The sequence below is a fragment of the Caloenas nicobarica genome, chromosome 31 (assembly GCF_036013445.1).
Source record: "Caloenas nicobarica isolate bCalNic1 chromosome 31, bCalNic1.hap1, whole genome shotgun sequence".
NCBI classification, from domain to species: Eukaryota; Metazoa; Chordata; class Aves; order Columbiformes; family Columbidae; genus Caloenas; species Caloenas nicobarica.
This window is the reverse complement of record NC_088275.1, coordinates 639,744-656,322: the sequence shown is the minus strand read 5'-3', so window position 1 is coordinate 656,322 and position 16,579 is coordinate 639,744. Positions and strand designations below refer to the sequence as shown.

At 59.2% G+C, this 16,579-nt stretch overlaps 2 protein-coding genes across 4 annotated transcripts; one reads left to right on the top strand and one right to left on the bottom strand.

Annotated features, from left to right (window-relative positions):
- Positions 1–1,129: 1,129 nt before the first annotated feature.
- PRCC (proline rich mitotic checkpoint control factor) lies at positions 1,130–10,170 on the top strand. 3 transcript variants are annotated; one of them, XM_065653576.1, is made up of 8 exons: positions 1,130–1,872; positions 4,151–4,198; positions 4,639–5,211; positions 5,764–5,859; positions 7,559–7,702; positions 7,972–8,037; positions 8,555–8,675; positions 9,289–10,170. In XM_065653576.1, the coding sequence occupies exons 1-7, from the start codon at positions 1,396–1,398 to the stop codon at positions 8,639–8,641; spliced, it is 1,491 nt and encodes a 496-aa protein (XP_065509648.1). In that variant the 5' UTR covers positions 1,130–1,395; the 3' UTR covers positions 8,642–8,675; positions 9,289–10,170. The 3 variants fall into 3 exon arrangements, with proteins under 3 accessions (XP_065509648.1, XP_065509647.1, XP_065509646.1); XM_065653575.1 differs by having other exon boundaries at positions 9,238–10,170; XM_065653574.1 differs by having other exon boundaries at positions 8,555–10,170.
- An 856-nt stretch (positions 10,171–11,026) lies between these two features.
- Positions 11,027–15,680, bottom strand: SH2D2A (SH2 domain containing 2A). Its single transcript, XM_065653868.1, has 8 exons — positions 15,647–15,680; positions 14,352–14,503; positions 14,008–14,162; positions 13,760–13,849; positions 13,508–13,673; positions 13,066–13,257; positions 11,940–12,434; positions 11,027–11,167 (listed from the first exon to the last, which is right to left on the bottom strand). The coding sequence occupies exons 1-8, from the start codon at positions 15,678–15,680 to the stop codon at positions 11,027–11,029; spliced, it is 1,425 nt and encodes a 474-aa protein (XP_065509940.1).
- Between the last annotated feature and the right edge of the window lie 899 nt (positions 15,681–16,579).

The window sequence follows — 16,579 nt, the reverse complement described above, 5'->3', positions numbered from 1 at the left end:
GGACAAGAAGATGCCCAAATGAGGGAGATAATAGAAACGTGGGCCAAAGCCAGAAGGACAGTGATTTTTTTTCTACAAGGACCCCCAAGTTCAGATAAAGGACAAACTGAGGAAGACGAGAGCCTTCAGATGGGGAGAGAAGACCCTGACACCACGACAGAGCACACGTATCTATTAGTATGAATATGTATTAGTAGGTGGGATAATTCCCAAAAATAGAGAATTGTAATAACAAAGGGGGGGTCTATAATGACCACTAAAAACTTTGTCAGGTGTGCGTGTAGGTGGAACGCAGATTCCCCACGCACCCAGCGCTGCTTTGCTTATCTCTACTACAATAAACTTCTCTTGAGCATAGACTCTGTCTGTGTCGAGGAAGTTTATTTATCACAGCCTATTCTCTCGGCGAGGCGCTTGTTCCCTGCGCACCGGGCCCGGGCCGCGCAGGCGGGACCGCGGCGGCAGCGCGGGGCCCTGCGGTGACACCGCGGCCGGAGGACCCGCCGGCTCCCGGGCACGCCGGGACCTGTAGTCCCGGCTCGGCGAGCGACTGAACGGGCCTTGGCGGCCGGGAGGGCGCGGGGAGCGCCGGGAGCTGTAGTGCGGGCGGGCGGCCCGGGTTGGCCGCACCGAGGCCCGGGGGTTCTGCCCCCGCAGAGCGGGGCTCGGGCGGGCCCCTCCGGCCTCCCCGCCCGGAACACTGAGCCGGCCGCGCTCCGGCAGCGCTTCCCCGGCCCGCGGCTCAGCCCGACCCCGCGCCGCCTCGGAGGCTTCTGGGGCGGCCCAGACCTATTGCGGCCTCCAGCCGGGCCAGGCCGCACTGCACGTCAGGGCCTGGCCGGGCCTGACTAGGCCTGGGCTGGGTTTGACTGGGCCTGGCACGGCCTTGCCCTCCAGCCACCCCCCCGGCTGCCGCGGACCCCGGGGCCTTTCCGCCATGCCAGCTCCTGTCCCCTCGCGGGGCACGCCGGGAGCGGTGGTCCGGCGGGGGGGGGGGGCGCGCAGACTACATTTCCCGTGGTGCCGCGCGGCGGCGAGCGCTGGGAGACGCGCGGTGGCGGCGCGCGGGGCACGCCGGGAGTTGTAGTCCGGCAGCGCCGAGACGCGAGGGCTGGGGCGGGGGGGGGGGGCGCGCAGGCGGCAGCCATTATCTGGGATCGCGGCGCGCCGGGCGCGGAGCCGGGTGCTGGGGCTGTCGTGCCGCCCCTCGGAGCCCGCGGCCCCGCCGCTGCACGGGGTGGGGCCGCCATGGCGGCTTAGCCTCGCCCCCACCCTCCCCTTCCTCCCCGCTACGGGCGCTGAAGGCGCGGCAGCGGTGCGGCCTAGCCGGGAGGGCGGATCCTCGGCCTCGCGTAGCGGCTCCTGCCCGCGGAGGGCTGCCCTCCTCGGAGGGCCATGTCCCTGGTGGCCTATGCCAGCAGCGAGGAGGAGAGCGATGCGGAGGAGGCCGCAGGCGAGGAGGAGGAATCCTCCTCCTCTTCTCCCCCCGCAGCCCAGCAGCCCCCGGCCCGGGGGCTCTTCGCTGATCTGCCTCCCCCCAAAGCCCCCGCGGTGCCGCCGCTGCCCCCGCCTCACCAGCCACCGGGCAGCGGCTTCCCCCTCCTGCCGCCCCCTCCTTTCCTGATGGGCCCCCCGCCCGCCGTGAGGGGCTTCAGCCCGGCCCCGGCCGCCAGCGGGGAGCAGCCCCGGCCGGGGGGGCTCCTCCTGCCGCCCCCGAAGAACGCGGCCCCCGCCGCCTCTGCCCGCAGCCTCTCTCCTCCTGCTTCGGCCTCTGCTGCTCTGCCCGGGGCTGCGGGGGATTTGAGCCTCCCCAAGCCAAAGAAGAGGACGGAGCCGGTGCGGATCACGGCGCCCGAGCTGCACACGGGAGATGTGAGTATGAAACAAACCGGCTGTGCTGGGGGGTCCCGCTCGCCCCCGGGAAGGAGCACATTTGTGCGTGGAATCCTTTCCCCAGCGCAATCCCCCCCGGTTTGTTTGCCCATAAACCACAGCGTCTCTTTCCTCGCCCTCTCCTATCAGAACACAGCGAGGTACCAAAGCGCTGCCTGTTGCTGTTGTTGTGGCATCAATATCTATGGGGAGGTTTGTGCTGGCTGCCAGCCCTAATCCTAAAGCGCTTTGCAGAATTAAACTGATATAGAAACCTTATTTATAATCGTAATACAGCAAAACCCAGATTATCTGCGCCCTTATTTATCACGGAAGTTAACGAGTTGATGATGTGGAGCTGCATGGCCTGGTGCAGGGATCTCCCAAATAAATCTGCTTTTCTCTTTAGTCTCTTCTTTTGTTTGCCGTGCAGTCGATAAGTTTTCCTGTCAATTTATTACTTATTTATCTAAAGGCTTCAGGCGTCTTCCAGACCTTTAGGAAATAATTTCCCTCTTAGCTTGTGGTTTGTTGTGTTTTAAGAGCCCGAGGGGGCTCCTGAGCACTGAATCCCTTGGCGTGCGCAGGGAAAGGCAGGTCCCGGCTGCCCCCCTTTTATTTTCTCTGGGTCTCCCTGTTGTTCAGCTTCCGTCTCCCCCTCGGGACTGTCCCCGTGTGGAGGTGACAGTCGCGTCTGGCCCTGGTGCAGCCTCTGGCTGAACCGCGAAGCTTCAGGTCATTTCCATGGGGACGAACGGCTCAAGGAAGAGCTTTGAGAGGACGGCTTGATAAACAGCATCGATTAATAGCGATCTACCAACACCTTGGGCCTGGGGGAGCTGGAACAAAGTCTCGTAGTGCTGGAAGAGCTGTGTTGGGGACAGGGGACCCGCTTTTTGCTCACTCACCTTCTCGCAGCGCTTTGGAACAAGCGCTTTGTGATGATGCAGGTGTTTGGGCTCTTCTCTTCCTTGCTGGTTGTGCAGTTACTGAAATAAGCTCAAATAAAAGGGGATTTGTTTCCTTTCTCCCCCTGCCCCATGTACCAGCGTGCTGGCTTTTAATACAAATATTACAGGTCGTTAGTGTCAAGTGAAGGAACGAACGCTGATGGGAGAAAAGTACCTGAAAACCAGCGGGTCCGAGCGGCTGGGGACTCCTGGAAGTGCCTTGGCCTGTGCCCGATGTCCTCGCTCCTTCCCTCTTTCTCCCTAAAACACCTCCCGTCCCTTTGGTTTGTCCCTCTGGAGACGCTCCTGGACGTTATCTCCTTTCTCCGAAATGTAACACCCGGGTTTTTTGGCAGCTCTGGACTTGCCTTTATTTATGCATGGCCTTTGTCTTTGTCCTGTTTTATAATTTAGACAGTAAACTGGCAGAAACCGTTGTTTCCTGTAATCTCTTTAAAGTGCTCTGCAAAGCTCTAAACCCGTAAAGATGTTCAGGGCCTTTTATGGTGCCAGAGACGACCAGACTTTCTACTCAAGTTTTAAATGGATATTTAGCAGCTCCAGAGTTACTGTGAGCGCTTCCCTGCTCATCCCTGCAGTGAATTTTTACACCCGCGGTTTTGCGCTTCCCCTCCAGTGACGGAATGTTGGTGTCCGGTACTTCGAAAGGACGTGCTGACCCGATGCCGTGCGGCTCGTGTTCTGTGCCTCGACTTGAGTTCGTTTTCTCGGGATTTAAAAAAAATAAGTCGGAGCTATGGCCTCTCTAAATGCTGATTTCTGTCAGGAGCCAAATTGACAGAAGCTCTAGAGCAGTACTAAATACCGCCTTGAAAATCTGGAATTTTGGGTTAGCAAATCCTTTTTTTTTTTTTTGTTCCATAGATGAGCTCACGTCCATGATTATTTTATGAGATTTTTAAGAGGCAGCGCTGCCTTGTTTGCAAAGCTTCAGGTTTTACAGCAAAACGCAGCTGCTTTTCCTGCCCCTGCCGGAGCGCGGCAGACCCAGCGCTCTCTAAATACAGCGAGTCCTGTGCTCCTGCTTTTCCTGCAGACGGTTTATTTATCTCTCTGGCAGTAACCAGAGCAGCTTTTATCTCCTTTTCCCCTGGTGTAGATGCATCAGCAAGACCGAAAAAAGAGCTCAACCGCATCCCACTGTCACTGTTTAGCTCGGCTCTTGGCAGATTTTAAATCAAGATCCATGTTACTGTGATTCTGTAGCTGCTTCAAACTGAAAATTAATAAATTGGATATTGTGTTGTTTTTTTTTTTTTTTAATTTTAGTAGCTCTAATTGTGCTAAGCTCTGTTTTTCTTTCTCAGTCAGATTCAGAGGAAGAAGAACCAGTAAAGAAGAAAAATACTTTTCAGGTAAATATTTCGGATATTCAATTAAACAAGTTACACAGGAAAGAACGATTTGACTTGACAGATCTTGGGCTTCCACTGGTGTAGATCGGCTGCTCTGATTAGCGCATGGCTTTTAGTGTATCAAATTCCTGAAATCCCGTGGAGCATCATGTCCCTTTTTTTGGGAAATTTCCTAAATTTAAATTTCAGAAAAAAAATGCCTTAATTTGGGAAGCTGGCGACATTTGCAAGTACCACATTTCCCTTAAAAGTCCCACTGGCCTTTTGGGCGAGAAAGCCCTGCAGTGCGTTCGGAGTCGCAAACGGTTGTGCCGAGCAATGGGAAACCCATTAATGTTGCTAGAATTGGAGGAGATAATTGGCAGGGAGTCAGGAAATCTAGATAGCCTCACTCATTTCTCTTATTTCTTGAACCGTTTGCCCTACGTGAACCTCTCCAGGGATGCGGCGAGGGCACTGGCTTGTCGGCTTTGCTTCCTCAACCCAAAAACTTGTCGGTGAAAGAGACCAATCGGTTACTTTTGCCCCACGCTTTCTCAAGGAAAGCAGGAGAAAATGCCTCCGACTCCAAGCCCGCCAAGGCCCCAACCTCCTCCTCCAAAACCAAACCCCCGTCCAAGCCGGCGGTGCCCACGACTCCGTCTCCCTCGGCCATCAAAGCGGCGGCGAAAAGCGCTGCCCTGCAGGTAACCAAGCAGATCACGCAGGAGGAGGACGACAGCGACGAAGACGTCGAGCCGGAAAACTACTTCTCCCTGTCCGACAGGAGCGAGCCTGGGCTGGCGCCCACCGAGCCGTTCCTGTACCCGGGCACGGCCGCGGCGGAGGAGCCGCCGCCGGGGACGGAGCCGGAGCCCCAGTTCCAGGACGCTGCTGCCAACGCTCCTCTGGAGTTCAAGACGGACGCCGGTTCCAGTGGCGCCCAGCACGGCTGGCTGCCCAAACCGGGAGAAGATTACGGCAGCCAGTACGGCCAGTTCCCTGCCTACGACGAGGCCGGTGCTTATTATCAGGTGGGTTCACAGACTGAGGAGGTGAAGCTCTGAAAAACGGGCTCTGAATTAGTTACTGGAGCAGGGTACGGCTTGTGGGATCCTGGCTGGGCTGAGGAGCACTTAGCACGGCAGGATTCCTCCGGCACGAGAGCCAGAGATGCTCTTTGCTGGATAAATGTTTAATAACTGTGCTCGTTTTCAAACGTCCCTGTGCAGCTGCCCTGCTGTTGTCAGGATGCAGAATCGCTGCTGTCTGAAGCCAGGTTGTTTCTAGTAATTCAGCAAAGTATTTGTTGAGTACCTTGGAAAAAAGATGCCCTGGACTCTTCAGGAGTGCCAGAGTAACGAGGTGTGATTAACGATGCTGAAGGACTGCTTCTATCAGCCTTGGGAGGAGGAGCATGTGTAACCTCCTGTGCTCCCCCGGGGCTGAGTCAAATCCCTTTGGGTGGAAACGCAGCAGTGCACAGGGTGACGTTTGCGATCCGGGGCTTTGTCTCGGGGCCTTGTGTGCGGTTGCTCCAGGATGGATCTTGTCTCATGACCAGCTGGTGTTCCTTTCGTTGGCAGGATTATTACAGCAGTGGGTACTACCAGGAGGTGGAACCAGCCCAGGCAGCGCCGCAGGAGACAAGCACCGACTCCTCCTTCATAGACGACGAAGCGGTTGGCACTTTACTGTCTCTTCCATTATGAAGCTTGTATTTAAGCTCTGCTAGAACACCACAGAGCATCTTTCTTACAAGGAAAGGCTGAGAGAGCTGGGTCTGTTCAGCCTGGAAGAAGAAGCCACAGAAATGACCTGAGGCTGGACCAGCTCTGCTGGGAGGACAGGCTGAGAGGGTTGGGGTGTTCAGCTGGAGAAGAGAAGCTCTGGGGAGACCTTAGTGCGGCCTTTCCGGACTTAATAGGGATATGGGGACAGACTTTTGAGCAGGACCTGTTGCGATAGGACAAGGGGTGATGGTTTTACACTAAAGGAGGGAGATTCAGGCTGGATATAATGAAATTGTTGGCCCTGAGGGTGGTGAGAGCCTGGCCCAGGTACCCAGAGAGGTGGTGGATGAACCATCCCTGGAGACATCCCAGGCCAGGCTGGACGGGGCTCTGAGCAACCTGAGCTGGTGCAGATGTCCCTGCTCACGGCAGGGGGGCACTGGGGGAGCTTTGAAAGTCCCCTCAACCCAAACTGTTTTGTGATTCTAAGACTGAGGAGGGATCTTATCAATGCCTTTAAATACCTCAGGGTGGGTGTCAGAGAATGGAGCAGACTCTGTTCAGTGGTGCCCAGCACCAGTGTGAGGGGCAGCAGGCACAGACTGAAACACAGGAGGGTCCATCTGAACATGAGGAGAAACTTCTTTGCTGGGAGGTGCCAGAGCCTGGACCAGGCTGCCCAGAGCGGGTGTGGAGTCTCCTTCTCTGGAGATACTCAAAACCCACCTGAATGTGATCCTGTGCGATCTGCTCTGGTGATCATGCTCTAGCAGGGTTTGGGCTGGGGGATCTCCAGAGGTTCCTTCAACCCAACCAGGCTGGGATTGTGTGATGGGACCCACTTGGCAGCTGCAGTCCTGCCCTGCCAGCGGGACTTGTGCTTTACACCGAGTCGCACTGGGTTGTTGTTCCCTGGGGTGTCGCTCTGCGTTGGGTACATGTGGGGTGTCCTGCCAGCCGACCTGCTGGGCTGCTGCTCCGCCGGGATTTGCTTTATATGGAGCTGATGTTCGTGGTTTCCCCCGAGCCTGGTCTCATTCTCATAGGGCAGACGAGGTGCGTGGAGTGAGGACGTTGCTTGCTGAGGCACAGGTTCAGATACCTTCACGGTACATCCTTTAACACAGCCGTGAACTCCCTGCTTATCTCAAATGCTCAAAAACCTGTTTAAAAAAGCTCGCCTGCTGTTGTTGATCTAGTCTAGAAACTGCTGGGCTTGTTAGCTGAGCCAGGCAGCGCTGCCGCTGCTGCTCGCTCCCTTCCAGGAGCCTCTTCACTTTGGAGGTGGATTTGTGTTCCAGGAGGTGGATGTGTTGGCAGTGAAACTTCAGGTGCTTCCTTAGCGCTTAAAACAAGAGACCCAGGAGCCCGCAGGTTTTCTGAGCAAGACTGAAAGTGCGAGTAGATGTGTTTTCTGCGTAGGAAAATGTGATTATAACTTCCATGCTCAGTAGTTTAAGATATTCTGATCTGTAGCAAAGCAGAACTGTCCTAAAGAAAATTAAATTCCTGACTGGAAAGGTGGTTGGTGTAGCCTGTCCCGTTGTCGGGAGCTAAAGGTCAGATCCCGTTTACCTTCACTGATTTCAGGCTGGCGTTGGTGTGTGATGTGCCCGTGTAATTCCGGTTGTTTCTGTTCTTCTTCCAGTTCAAGCGCCTGCAAGGCAAGCGGAATCGGGGCAGAGAAGAGATCAACTTTGTGGATATCAAAGGTGACGATCAGCTGAGCGGGGCCCAGCAGTGGCTGACTAAATCCTTAACGGAGGAGAAGACCATGAAATCCTTCAGCAAGGTGCGGCCTGGAAGAGATTTCTGTCCGGTTCTCGTTTCAGCCACAGCTGGGGCTGTATTAGACGCTGTGCAGTCACCAGGGTAGGGGACAGGGACCCTTTATAAATAATTAGACGTAAGAGACCAATAGAGCTTCTCGGAATCTGCCCACAGCGGTTTAATATGAAACAAAAGCTTCTTGAAATGGCTTTGTGCAGCTCTTGGCTGGCTTTGCTCTCTGGGCCAGTATTTCTCCGCGCTTAAACAGTTCATCTGGTTTCTGCTTTCTAGAGAAAAGGTGATCAACCCACGGGACAGCAGAGGAGGAAACACCAGATCACGTACCTGATCCACCAGGTGAGTGGGCTCCTCGCAGCGCGGAAACCGGCAGGTTCCGTGGTTTGGTGCTCCAGGCGGAGCTGCCCCGGCAGCGCCGGGACCGGGGGGAGCCAGAGGCGGCCACGCGACACCGATGTCCCGGCCACCGCCGGCCCAAACAGCCTCGCAGCAGCGGCGTCATGGCCCCGAGCGTCTCACCCCGCTGAACTTTTCGCTTGTTTTGCATTTCGCTTCCCCCTTCCCCTCCCAGCGCGTGCCCGGCTCCGTGTTGCTGATTCTCTGCTTCCCGTCTCGATGCCACTGCCGTGCGGTCGGTAAAGCGGCTGCTGAGAACATCCCGCCAGCGAAGCTGCGTTTCGGCATGAATGAAACGCCTCCGCGGCCCAATTAATTCAGGCCTCTGTCAAGATAATTGTGCTAACTCCTGTAACGAGGCCGGAGCGCTCTGTAATCCCCGGCAGCGGGGCAGGGGAGGGCGCGATCCTGCCGAGTCAGCGAGCGGCAGCGCTGATGTTAATCCTCTCCGTTTCTGCAGGCGAAGGAAAGGGAACTGGAACTGAAAAACACATGGTCTGAAAACAAGCTCAGCCGACGTCAGACTCAAGCCAAATATGGATTCTAACGCCTCCGTCCCGCTTGTTTGGCTGTTGGCCCAGGTGACCGTCTGTGTCCGGCCCCTCCTGGAGCTCAGCGGTGCCCGTGTCGATCGGAGGCTGCTCGGTGGGTGGGGGATGCGCCGTTCCCTGCCTGCCAGGAGAGAGGTTGAATGCAAACCGACCCCATCATCTTCCTCCCCCCACAACTTCTTATAAATGATGATGTGAAAGGTTCAAACCAAGTCTGTCTGTGCGCCCGGTGACCGTCCCGAGGCAGCCGCAGAAACGCGTCTGCACGGCACTCGGAGCTTTTCTCCCGTAGGTGCAGGGGCTACTCCTCCTTCAACGCCACCTCGTCACTGGACCCTTAGATTCAATAAACTTCCAATTCCCACTTTGCTCCTTTCTCAGACTCCTGGAGAATGTAATTTTTCTTTCTAAAAGACAGGGAGTTTCAGGAGCAAGCCTGCTTGTTGTTTTGGGTTTTTTTTTGTGCTTTTATTCGAGACATCCTCATGGCTGCTTGCCCATGTTGCAGTAAATCCAGCGCTCCTCTCATGCGAATGACTTGAATCTCTTCGGGTTTTTTTAAGTGTGGCTAAGTCAGTGTTTCTGTTCTCAGCTCCGCCAGCCCGTGTGTTTCGAACCGCGCTGAGGGGAAACTCCTTTACAGGTCGGAGCTTGCAAGAGAAGCGCAAACGCCCTGAGCGAGGAACGCACAAAAAGCCGTGAGGATCTCTCACCCAGCACGAGCCGCTGCTGAGGGCTTTGGGATAAACGTGATCCATGTGTGTATGTACGTTTTTCTTCCTTTTTTCCCCTCTTTCCTCCTTCCCCCCCGTACCGAGCTGCCACCCAGACATGTTGAAGCGAGCGTTCCAGCCCCGCACGGCGCGGTGCGGCGTTATTTCCTCCGAGCAGACACAGATGAAAGCTCCCAACTCTACTTTTTTTTTTTTTTTTTTCCAGCTCATTTGTATCAATGGTGTTTCAATTAAGTGTTAACTTTCCCCTCCTGGCTGGGAAGAGGAGACAGTGTCCGGCCTTAACTTTTAAACATGAAATCTTTCTTTTATTTAAGGTCTAAGCAATAATGACTGCAAATCATGTGCAGCCTTGCTGGCCAGATCCGCATTTCTGTAGCCAAATCTCCATGGCCTCACTCAGTTTGTTGTTCACCGAAGGGAGCAGAGAGCTGGTCTGGTTATTGAACTTACATTCCCACTGCTAAGGGTTGTATTTGTTGTAACCGCAGCTAAACCAGCTCATTTTTGTTATTCCATTTAGAAAAACTCCAAGAGGTTGTTTTTTCTCCCATGTTACCTGTTAAAAACAAGCAAACCAACCCCCAGGAATGAAGTCTTTTCTTAGAATATTTTAAAATAATCTGATTTCTAGTTTAGTCCCCTGGATGTTTTAGTACTTTGCAGAGCCCGTTTGGAGTATTTGAATGACCAGAATAAAGTTACTGTTGAGTAATTTATTCATATGTGTACAGTGAAAAATCCTCTGAAAAGAGATTTGATAAAAGGAATAAACTTTTAAATGAACCGAACCCGGCCTGGTTCCGTCGCAAGGTGCTCGGGGTGTTGCTGTTCCCTCGGGACGGCTGAAGCACCTTTGGTTTATTGGCGGAGAGGCCGATGTTGCGCAGCCGGGGCCGAAACGCGTGTGCAGGGAGCTGGCTGCGCGTGGCCTGGCCGGGTGCGACCCCAGCGGGTTGTGCTCAGCACCGGGGGGTTCATCCCTTCAAATCCATGTTTGCTGATCCCTTTCCCTCGCGTTTGCACTCGCCCGCGCTGCTGGGGCTCCGTCTGCTCCTCCAAACTCTTCTCTTGGGGTAGTTGGGGGGTCCTGGGGTGAGCCAGAGCCCCAAGCTGCCGGTTCCTCTTCGGTTTCCATTTCGGTGTGTAATGGCTCATGTTTAGCACTAGAGGGGAGGTTTGAGGAGAGGAATCGCGGCTGACTCGCACTCTGCTTTTAGCCATTTAAAAGCAACAAAAGCCAGGCTTGTGAAAAGGGATTTTTCCGAGGGGTAAAACAACTCCAGCCCCACAGCCCTGCTTTCCCCCCCCGCCACCTTAAAGCGTGAACGCATCTGAGCTTGGTGTTCTGGCTGTCTGGGCGCCCTGTCTGCTCCGTTGAGCGCTGGGTGCGCCACATCCGCTGGTGTTTTGGACAGAAGGCCGGGGCAGCCCGGGGTCTGTGTCACCCACCCAGCCGCTGGGTTTTGTCCTCGAGGTTGGTGCTGTCCCTTGTTTTGTGACTTGGTGTCAGCACTGGTCTCGTAGTCATGATACCAGGCTGCCGCATCGCTCCAGCTTGTGGCTGATTTAATATCTGACCCTGGATGCACCAGTGGGGCCCTAAACCCACCCGAGGTCTTTCCTCAGCCCTACCTGTGCGCTGGCTCAGAGCCGCTCTCCAGAAAGCTGCTCGTAAATGTTCTGGGGCCCATCCTGCCCGGCCCTGGTTGTGTCTCGCTTTGTGACTCTTGTCCTCCGGCTGTAAATGGGGTCGTCAAACTCCAGCGCAGGGTTTGTCATCGCGACCTGGGGAATCCGTGAAGGGAAACGGCCATGAGATTGTGTCTTAGCAGGTGGAGGTTTGATTTGAGAGCCAGGACCTGGTCAAATCACAGAACAGTTTGGGTTGAGGGGACTTTCAAAGCTCCCCCAGTGCCCCCCCGCCATGAGCAGGGACATCTGCACCAGCTCAGGTTGCTCAGAGCCCCGTCCAGCCTGGCCTGGGATGTCTCCAGGGATGGTTCAGCCACCACCTCTCTGGCCAACCTGGGCCAGGCTCTCACCACCCTCAGGGCCAACAATTTCCTTATATCCAGCCTGAATCTCCCTCCTTTAGTGTAAAACCATCACCCTTGTCCTGTCGCAACAGGCCCTGCTCAAAAGTCTGTCCCCATCTTTCTTTTAAGTCTGGAAAGGCCGCACTAAGGTCTCCCCGGAGCTTCTCTTCTCCAGCTGAACCCCCCAACCCTCTCAGCCGTTCCTCCCAGCAGAGCTGGTCCAGCCTCAGGTCATTTCTGAGGCTCCTCTGGCCCCTCTCCAGCAGCTCCATGTGTGTCCTGTGCTGGGGACCCCAGAGCTGGACGCGCTGCCCGGGGGTCTCACCAGAGCGGAGCAGAGGGCCAAAGTTGGTCGTTCACCCTCTCAGCCCTCAGCTTGGACTTGTGTTGGAGACCTAGGGACCTGTCTCCCCACATCACCCTGGTGCGGAGCGAGCCCTGACCCAGCATGGGACATTGCGGTGGGACCGAGCTCTAGAGCAACAGGCGGCTCCACCGCAGGACCCGCCATGGGGACGCACCTTGGTGGCCGCACCGGGGTCTCCTCTGTCCTTTCCGCCCGCGCCGGGCGCTGCCGGGAGCTGCCGCCTCCTGCAGACCTGGCTGGACATGCTGCGCAGGAGCCGGCGATGGGCCGGCCTGGGGGGCATGTGGCACTTGGGGGGCAGCGTGGAGAAGGCGCCTTGGGCCACCCTGGGGAGCGGAGCGGGACAGTCCTGCCGGGCCAGCGCCACCTCGGAGTAGACGTTCTCCTGGGGGTGGGTGTGGGGGCTGCGGCCCTGGCCCATGGCGTAGAACGGGATGGGCTCCTCCGGCCTGGGGGCGATGCCCTCGTGGGGCTCCGCGTAGGTGTGGAAGCACAGGAGCTGCTGGTACTTGGCATCGGGGGGCTGGGGCGGCTCGGGGGGGGCGGCTCCTCTGTGCACCGGAGCGCAGGGACCCTGGGGGCTGCACAGCCCCGGGGCTGCGGCCGAGGAGGCGACCTTGGCTGGGAGTGGCGGGGGGACACGGGGAGCCTGGAGAAGAGAGGGGACAGGGCGGGGGGAAGGCTGGAAGTGGGTCCAGTGTGGATCCATGCCAGCAGGGGCAGTGTCCCCATCCTGGCTGTGTCCCATTCCAGTTGTGTCCCCGATCCCAGTTGTGTCCCCGATCCCAGTTGTGTCCCCATCCCAGCTGTGTCCCCATCCCGGCTGTGTCCCGATCCCAGTTGTGTCCCCATCCCAGCTGTGTCCCCATCACAGTTGTGTCCCGATCCTGGTTGTGTCCCATCCCAGCTGTGTCCCCATCCCGGCTGTGTCCCCATCCTGGTTGTGTCCCATCCCAGCTGTGTCCCCATCCCAGTTGTGTCCCGATCCCAGTTGTGTCCCCATCCCAGTTGTGTCCCCATCCCAGCTGTGTCCCCATCCTGGTTGTGTCCCATCCCAGCTGTGTCCCCATCCTGGCTGTGTCCCCATCTCTGCTGCGTCCCCGGCTGTGTCACATCCCAGTTGTGTCCCCATCCCAGCTGTGTCCCCATCCCAGCTGTGTCCCATCCCAGTTGTGTCCCCATCTCTGCTGTGTCCCCATCGCAGCTGTGTCCCTGTCTCATGAGAGCTGTGCCCAGGTTGTGCTCCCGTCCTTTGCAAAGTGCCTCCCCCGCTGTCCCACCGTTACCTCCCTGGCTGTGGCTCCCCGGGCGCCGGGCTCCATGGGCAGTGGGAGGTCCGTGGCTGCCGGCCGGGCTCCCGGGGGTCCCCTGGACATGGTGCCGTACGCCGGGAGCTTTGCTGGCACCTCGCTGGATGGGGAACAGGTGGCGGCGCTGCCGGTTGGGAACCACATCCCTCCTCGGGGCTCGTCCTGCAGTGAGAGGTGATGGGGGGTTGTGGTCCGGCTGTGCCACCTGCGGTTGGGCTCCTCGCTCCTGGCTGGGGGTGCCACGATGGCCCTGGTGGCTCCAGTGACAGCACCAGCTTTGATTTTTCCCAGCCCTGATGCTTGGACTTCCCTTGGCTTTGATTTCTCCAGCTTGGGGAAAGTCCCCACACCTTACAGCAGGAATAACTCCACATTTTTGGCTCTGGGGACCGAGGAGGTGGCGAGTCCTCACCCGAACACACGGCACCGTCAGGAACTCGTGGTACGGTGTGACCGGGGCCGTGCTGTAGTGCCGCAGCAGCTCGGCCAGCTCGGCATGGGCGCTCCGCTCGCCCAGGATCACGTACCGCCCGTCCGGCAGCTGGTCCAGGACGAAGTGCCGGCAGCGATCCCTGCCCCTGGGGAGAGGGGCCGTGGGGATGGGGTTGGTACGGTCAGAGGATCTGGCACATCAGCCCCTTGGGTGGGCCCAGGGGTCCCTCACCTGTAGGACAGGACGAAGCCGACGGTGCTCTCGCTGAAGCGGACGAGGAAGCAGCCGGGGGGCTGGTCCTGCAGCAGCTGCTCCGTTTCCCTGCGGGAAGGGGCTCAGAGCTGCTCGCCCTCACCCCCTTTGCGGGAGCCAGGGGTTGAGCTGCCTGTTTCAGAGCCCAGGGCCGGGGATGCCGAAAGGGCCACGTGTCCCTTGGCTGCTGCCACCCCATCCCCTGCCTCAGTTTCCCCTGTGCTCACCTTCGGCTGATGAAGCCGTGGAACCAGGCGGGGAGCTCGCCCTCGGCGCCCAGCCTCCCAGCCTGCGTCTGCTCGAACCACAGCCTTGTCCGGGCGCGCAGGGCCGCCAGCTCCGGGCGCGGGTCCCCCTCGGGTGGGGACAAGACCGGAGGGACCTGGACGGCAGCAGAGAGCGGCCAGGGGCTCAGGTGAGGACGTGGAGCAGCGTGTGCCCCGAGGATGCTCCGCTCCCCGCACGGGGCTCCTGCTGCGCTCGGGAGGACACTGTCCCCGTGGGAACGTGGGCTCGGGGGTGCTGGGATGGGGAGCTGGGGGGACGGACCCTTCGCAGCCCAATGTCCCACCCTGCTGTGTGTGTCGCGGTGTCCCGGGGGCTGCTCCGCTCCCTGGGGCTGGACCGGGCTTGTGTCGGGTCCTGTCCTGGCACTGGCCACGTTGTCCTCGATGATGGGTTTGAAGGTGCTGAAGAGGGGACGGTCGCCATCCATGGGGTCCCCTGTCCCAGTGAGAAACAGGCTCAGGGCAGCGAAACCTCCCTTGGGGCCCCGAAATGACACCGTGCCCCATTGCTGCCCACAGGGCGCTGGGACGTGGCGGGGCTCCATGACCCCCCAAGGGCTGGTCTTGCCCCCAGCCTGGGTGAGGGGTGTCTTTGCCATGTGTCCCCCATTCCTGGGCTCACCGCTCTGCTTCTCCCCAGGGAGAGCACCCTGGGTGGCGAGAAGTGACGGTGTCCCCAGAACCCCGGAGGAGCAAAGCACCGGTGGGAGGAGTTGGGGGGAAAGTGTCTGAATCCCGCAGCCCCCCAGAAGTCCCCGGCATGCTGGGTTGTCAGGTCAGCACTGGGAAGGGCAGCGAGGCGGCAGGCAGGGGGGTCCGTGTGCGGCCACCGAGGGACCCCGGGCTTGTCCCCGAGCCGCCACCGCTCGGCGAAACAAAGTCGATCCCCAGCAGATGCTGGAGGGGGTGGAAGAGGCAGGGGCTGCTTCGGTCTGGGAGGCAAAGCTGAGTCAGAGGAGCCGCTTGAGATGGGGAGAGAGTGGGGGGATCCAGCTGGGGGGCCGGGGAGAACTGGGGGGCCGGAACCTCGTCCGTAAGCAGCAGCAGCAGCGCCCGGCCCGGTGCCCCGGCAGGCAGGGCCGGCGGGGAGCAGCGGGTTGACAAAGCGAAACAAAACAACCCAAACCGCAACTACCCAACGCGGGGAGCGCCAACGAGGCAAACTCGGGGCAGGTCCTGCCCGGCCGTGGCCGTGCGCTTGGCGACAACGCTGGTGGCAGCTCGGGGGGGATTTTGCTCCCAGGTGGGATGCGCTCGTTACAACCCCCCGGTGATGTGAGTGTGGGTCAAATCGGGCTCGAAACAGAGTAAAGCCGGGTCTTGCTCCAGGGGCCCTTCCTGGGCTGGATCTCCCCCTTCGAAGGGGCTGGAAAAGCCAGGGGTGGGCAGGGGCCCCCACTCCTGCTCCCCGCACCCCCTTGTCCTGCACCCCTTCTCCATCGAGCCCCCCGTGTTACCCTGGCGCTTGTCCACCCAGAGTCCCCTACTCGGGGTTTGCTCCCCGGCCTTTTTTGTCCCATCGCAGCACAAATCCAGCCCCGGAGAGACCCCAGCCCCATCTCCCAGCCCCTGTACCCACCTCCGCCCAGCCACGCCGGGACCCGGGGGTCCATGGCGGAGCCGCGGCACGGGCAGCGCCGGCACTTTGCCTGCGCCGGTGCCTCTGTTGCCTGCAAAGGGCAGGAAGTGGCAACTGAAGCCACAAGAGCTGTCGTGCGATGGGGAGACGTCACGGCGAGGCAGCGTGGGGCAGCACGGGCTGCGGCGCGCACCGGGGTGACATCGGTGTGACGCCAGGAGCCTCGGCATGGGCTGGGTTGGGACAGGGAGGGGGGGTCTCGCTGGCCCCTCTGCGCCGCCCGCTCGCTGGCACGTCCGCACCCGCAAAGGGCTCTTTGTTCGTCCCGTTCACATCCCGGGATCTGGTGCCACCGCGTGCAGGGGCGGCGGGGCTCGGTAAGCCTGGCCTTGTGCCGTGAGCTGGCATTCGGCGCCAGGAGCGGCGGGATCCGGCACCATTCCCCTTCCCCACCCTCCAGCTGCGGTGCCCTTCTCCTCGGAGCTGGGCACATCCCGGGACGTGCTGGGGACGTCGGATCAGCCCAGCTGGGGAACGCAGCTGCCAGCACCGCCGGCTCTGAGCCTCACCGGCCGGGACTCCCCATCGCGGCAGTGCCAGGCGTGGCCAGGACTCCCCATCGCGGCAGTGCCAGGCATGGCCAGCCCCACGGCGAGAGCGGTGCTGGGACTGGAGCTGGCACCGGTCGCACTGGGACAGGTGTGCCGGGCAGTGACTTTGCAAGCCCCGGGGCAGGGACGGTGCCCGGTGCCTCCGGCACACGGTGCGGTGCCAGCCCCGGCTTTCGCCACCTTAAGAATCCGGTCTGTCCCTGCTACCTTCACACCCTCCGCTCCACTTCCCCTCCGCAGCCGCCGTGCAGTGTTTTTATCGGTCAGCCAGGGTTCCTGCTCACAATCCTCACCCTTACGGGCGCTGAGTGGCTGCGGTGTC

Excerpts from the sequence above, each read along its gene's own strand:
- PRCC (XM_065653576.1), top strand. The coding sequence starts at position 1,396 with ATGTCCCTGGTGGCCTATGCCAGCAGCGAGGAGGAGAGCGATGCGGAG. Across the intron at positions 4,199-4,638 it reads AGAAGAAAAATACTTTTCAG|GGATGCGGCGAGGGCACTGG; the intron begins GTAAATATTTCG and ends GAACCTCTCCAG. Across the intron at positions 7,703-7,971 it reads CCATGAAATCCTTCAGCAAG|AGAAAAGGTGATCAACCCAC; the intron begins GTGCGGCCTGGA and ends TCTGCTTTCTAG.
- SH2D2A (XM_065653868.1), bottom strand. The coding sequence starts at position 15,680 with ATGGACCCCCGGGTCCCGGCGTGGCTGGGCGGAG. Across the intron at positions 14,504-15,646 it reads CCCGGCGTGGCTGGGCGGAG|GGGACCCCATGGATGGCGAC; the intron begins GTGGGTACAGGG and ends TCACTGGGACAG. Across the intron at positions 11,168-11,939 it reads ACCCCGGTGCGGCCACCAAG|GTCGCGATGACAAACCCTGC; the intron begins GTGCGTCCCCAT and ends CGGATTCCCCAG.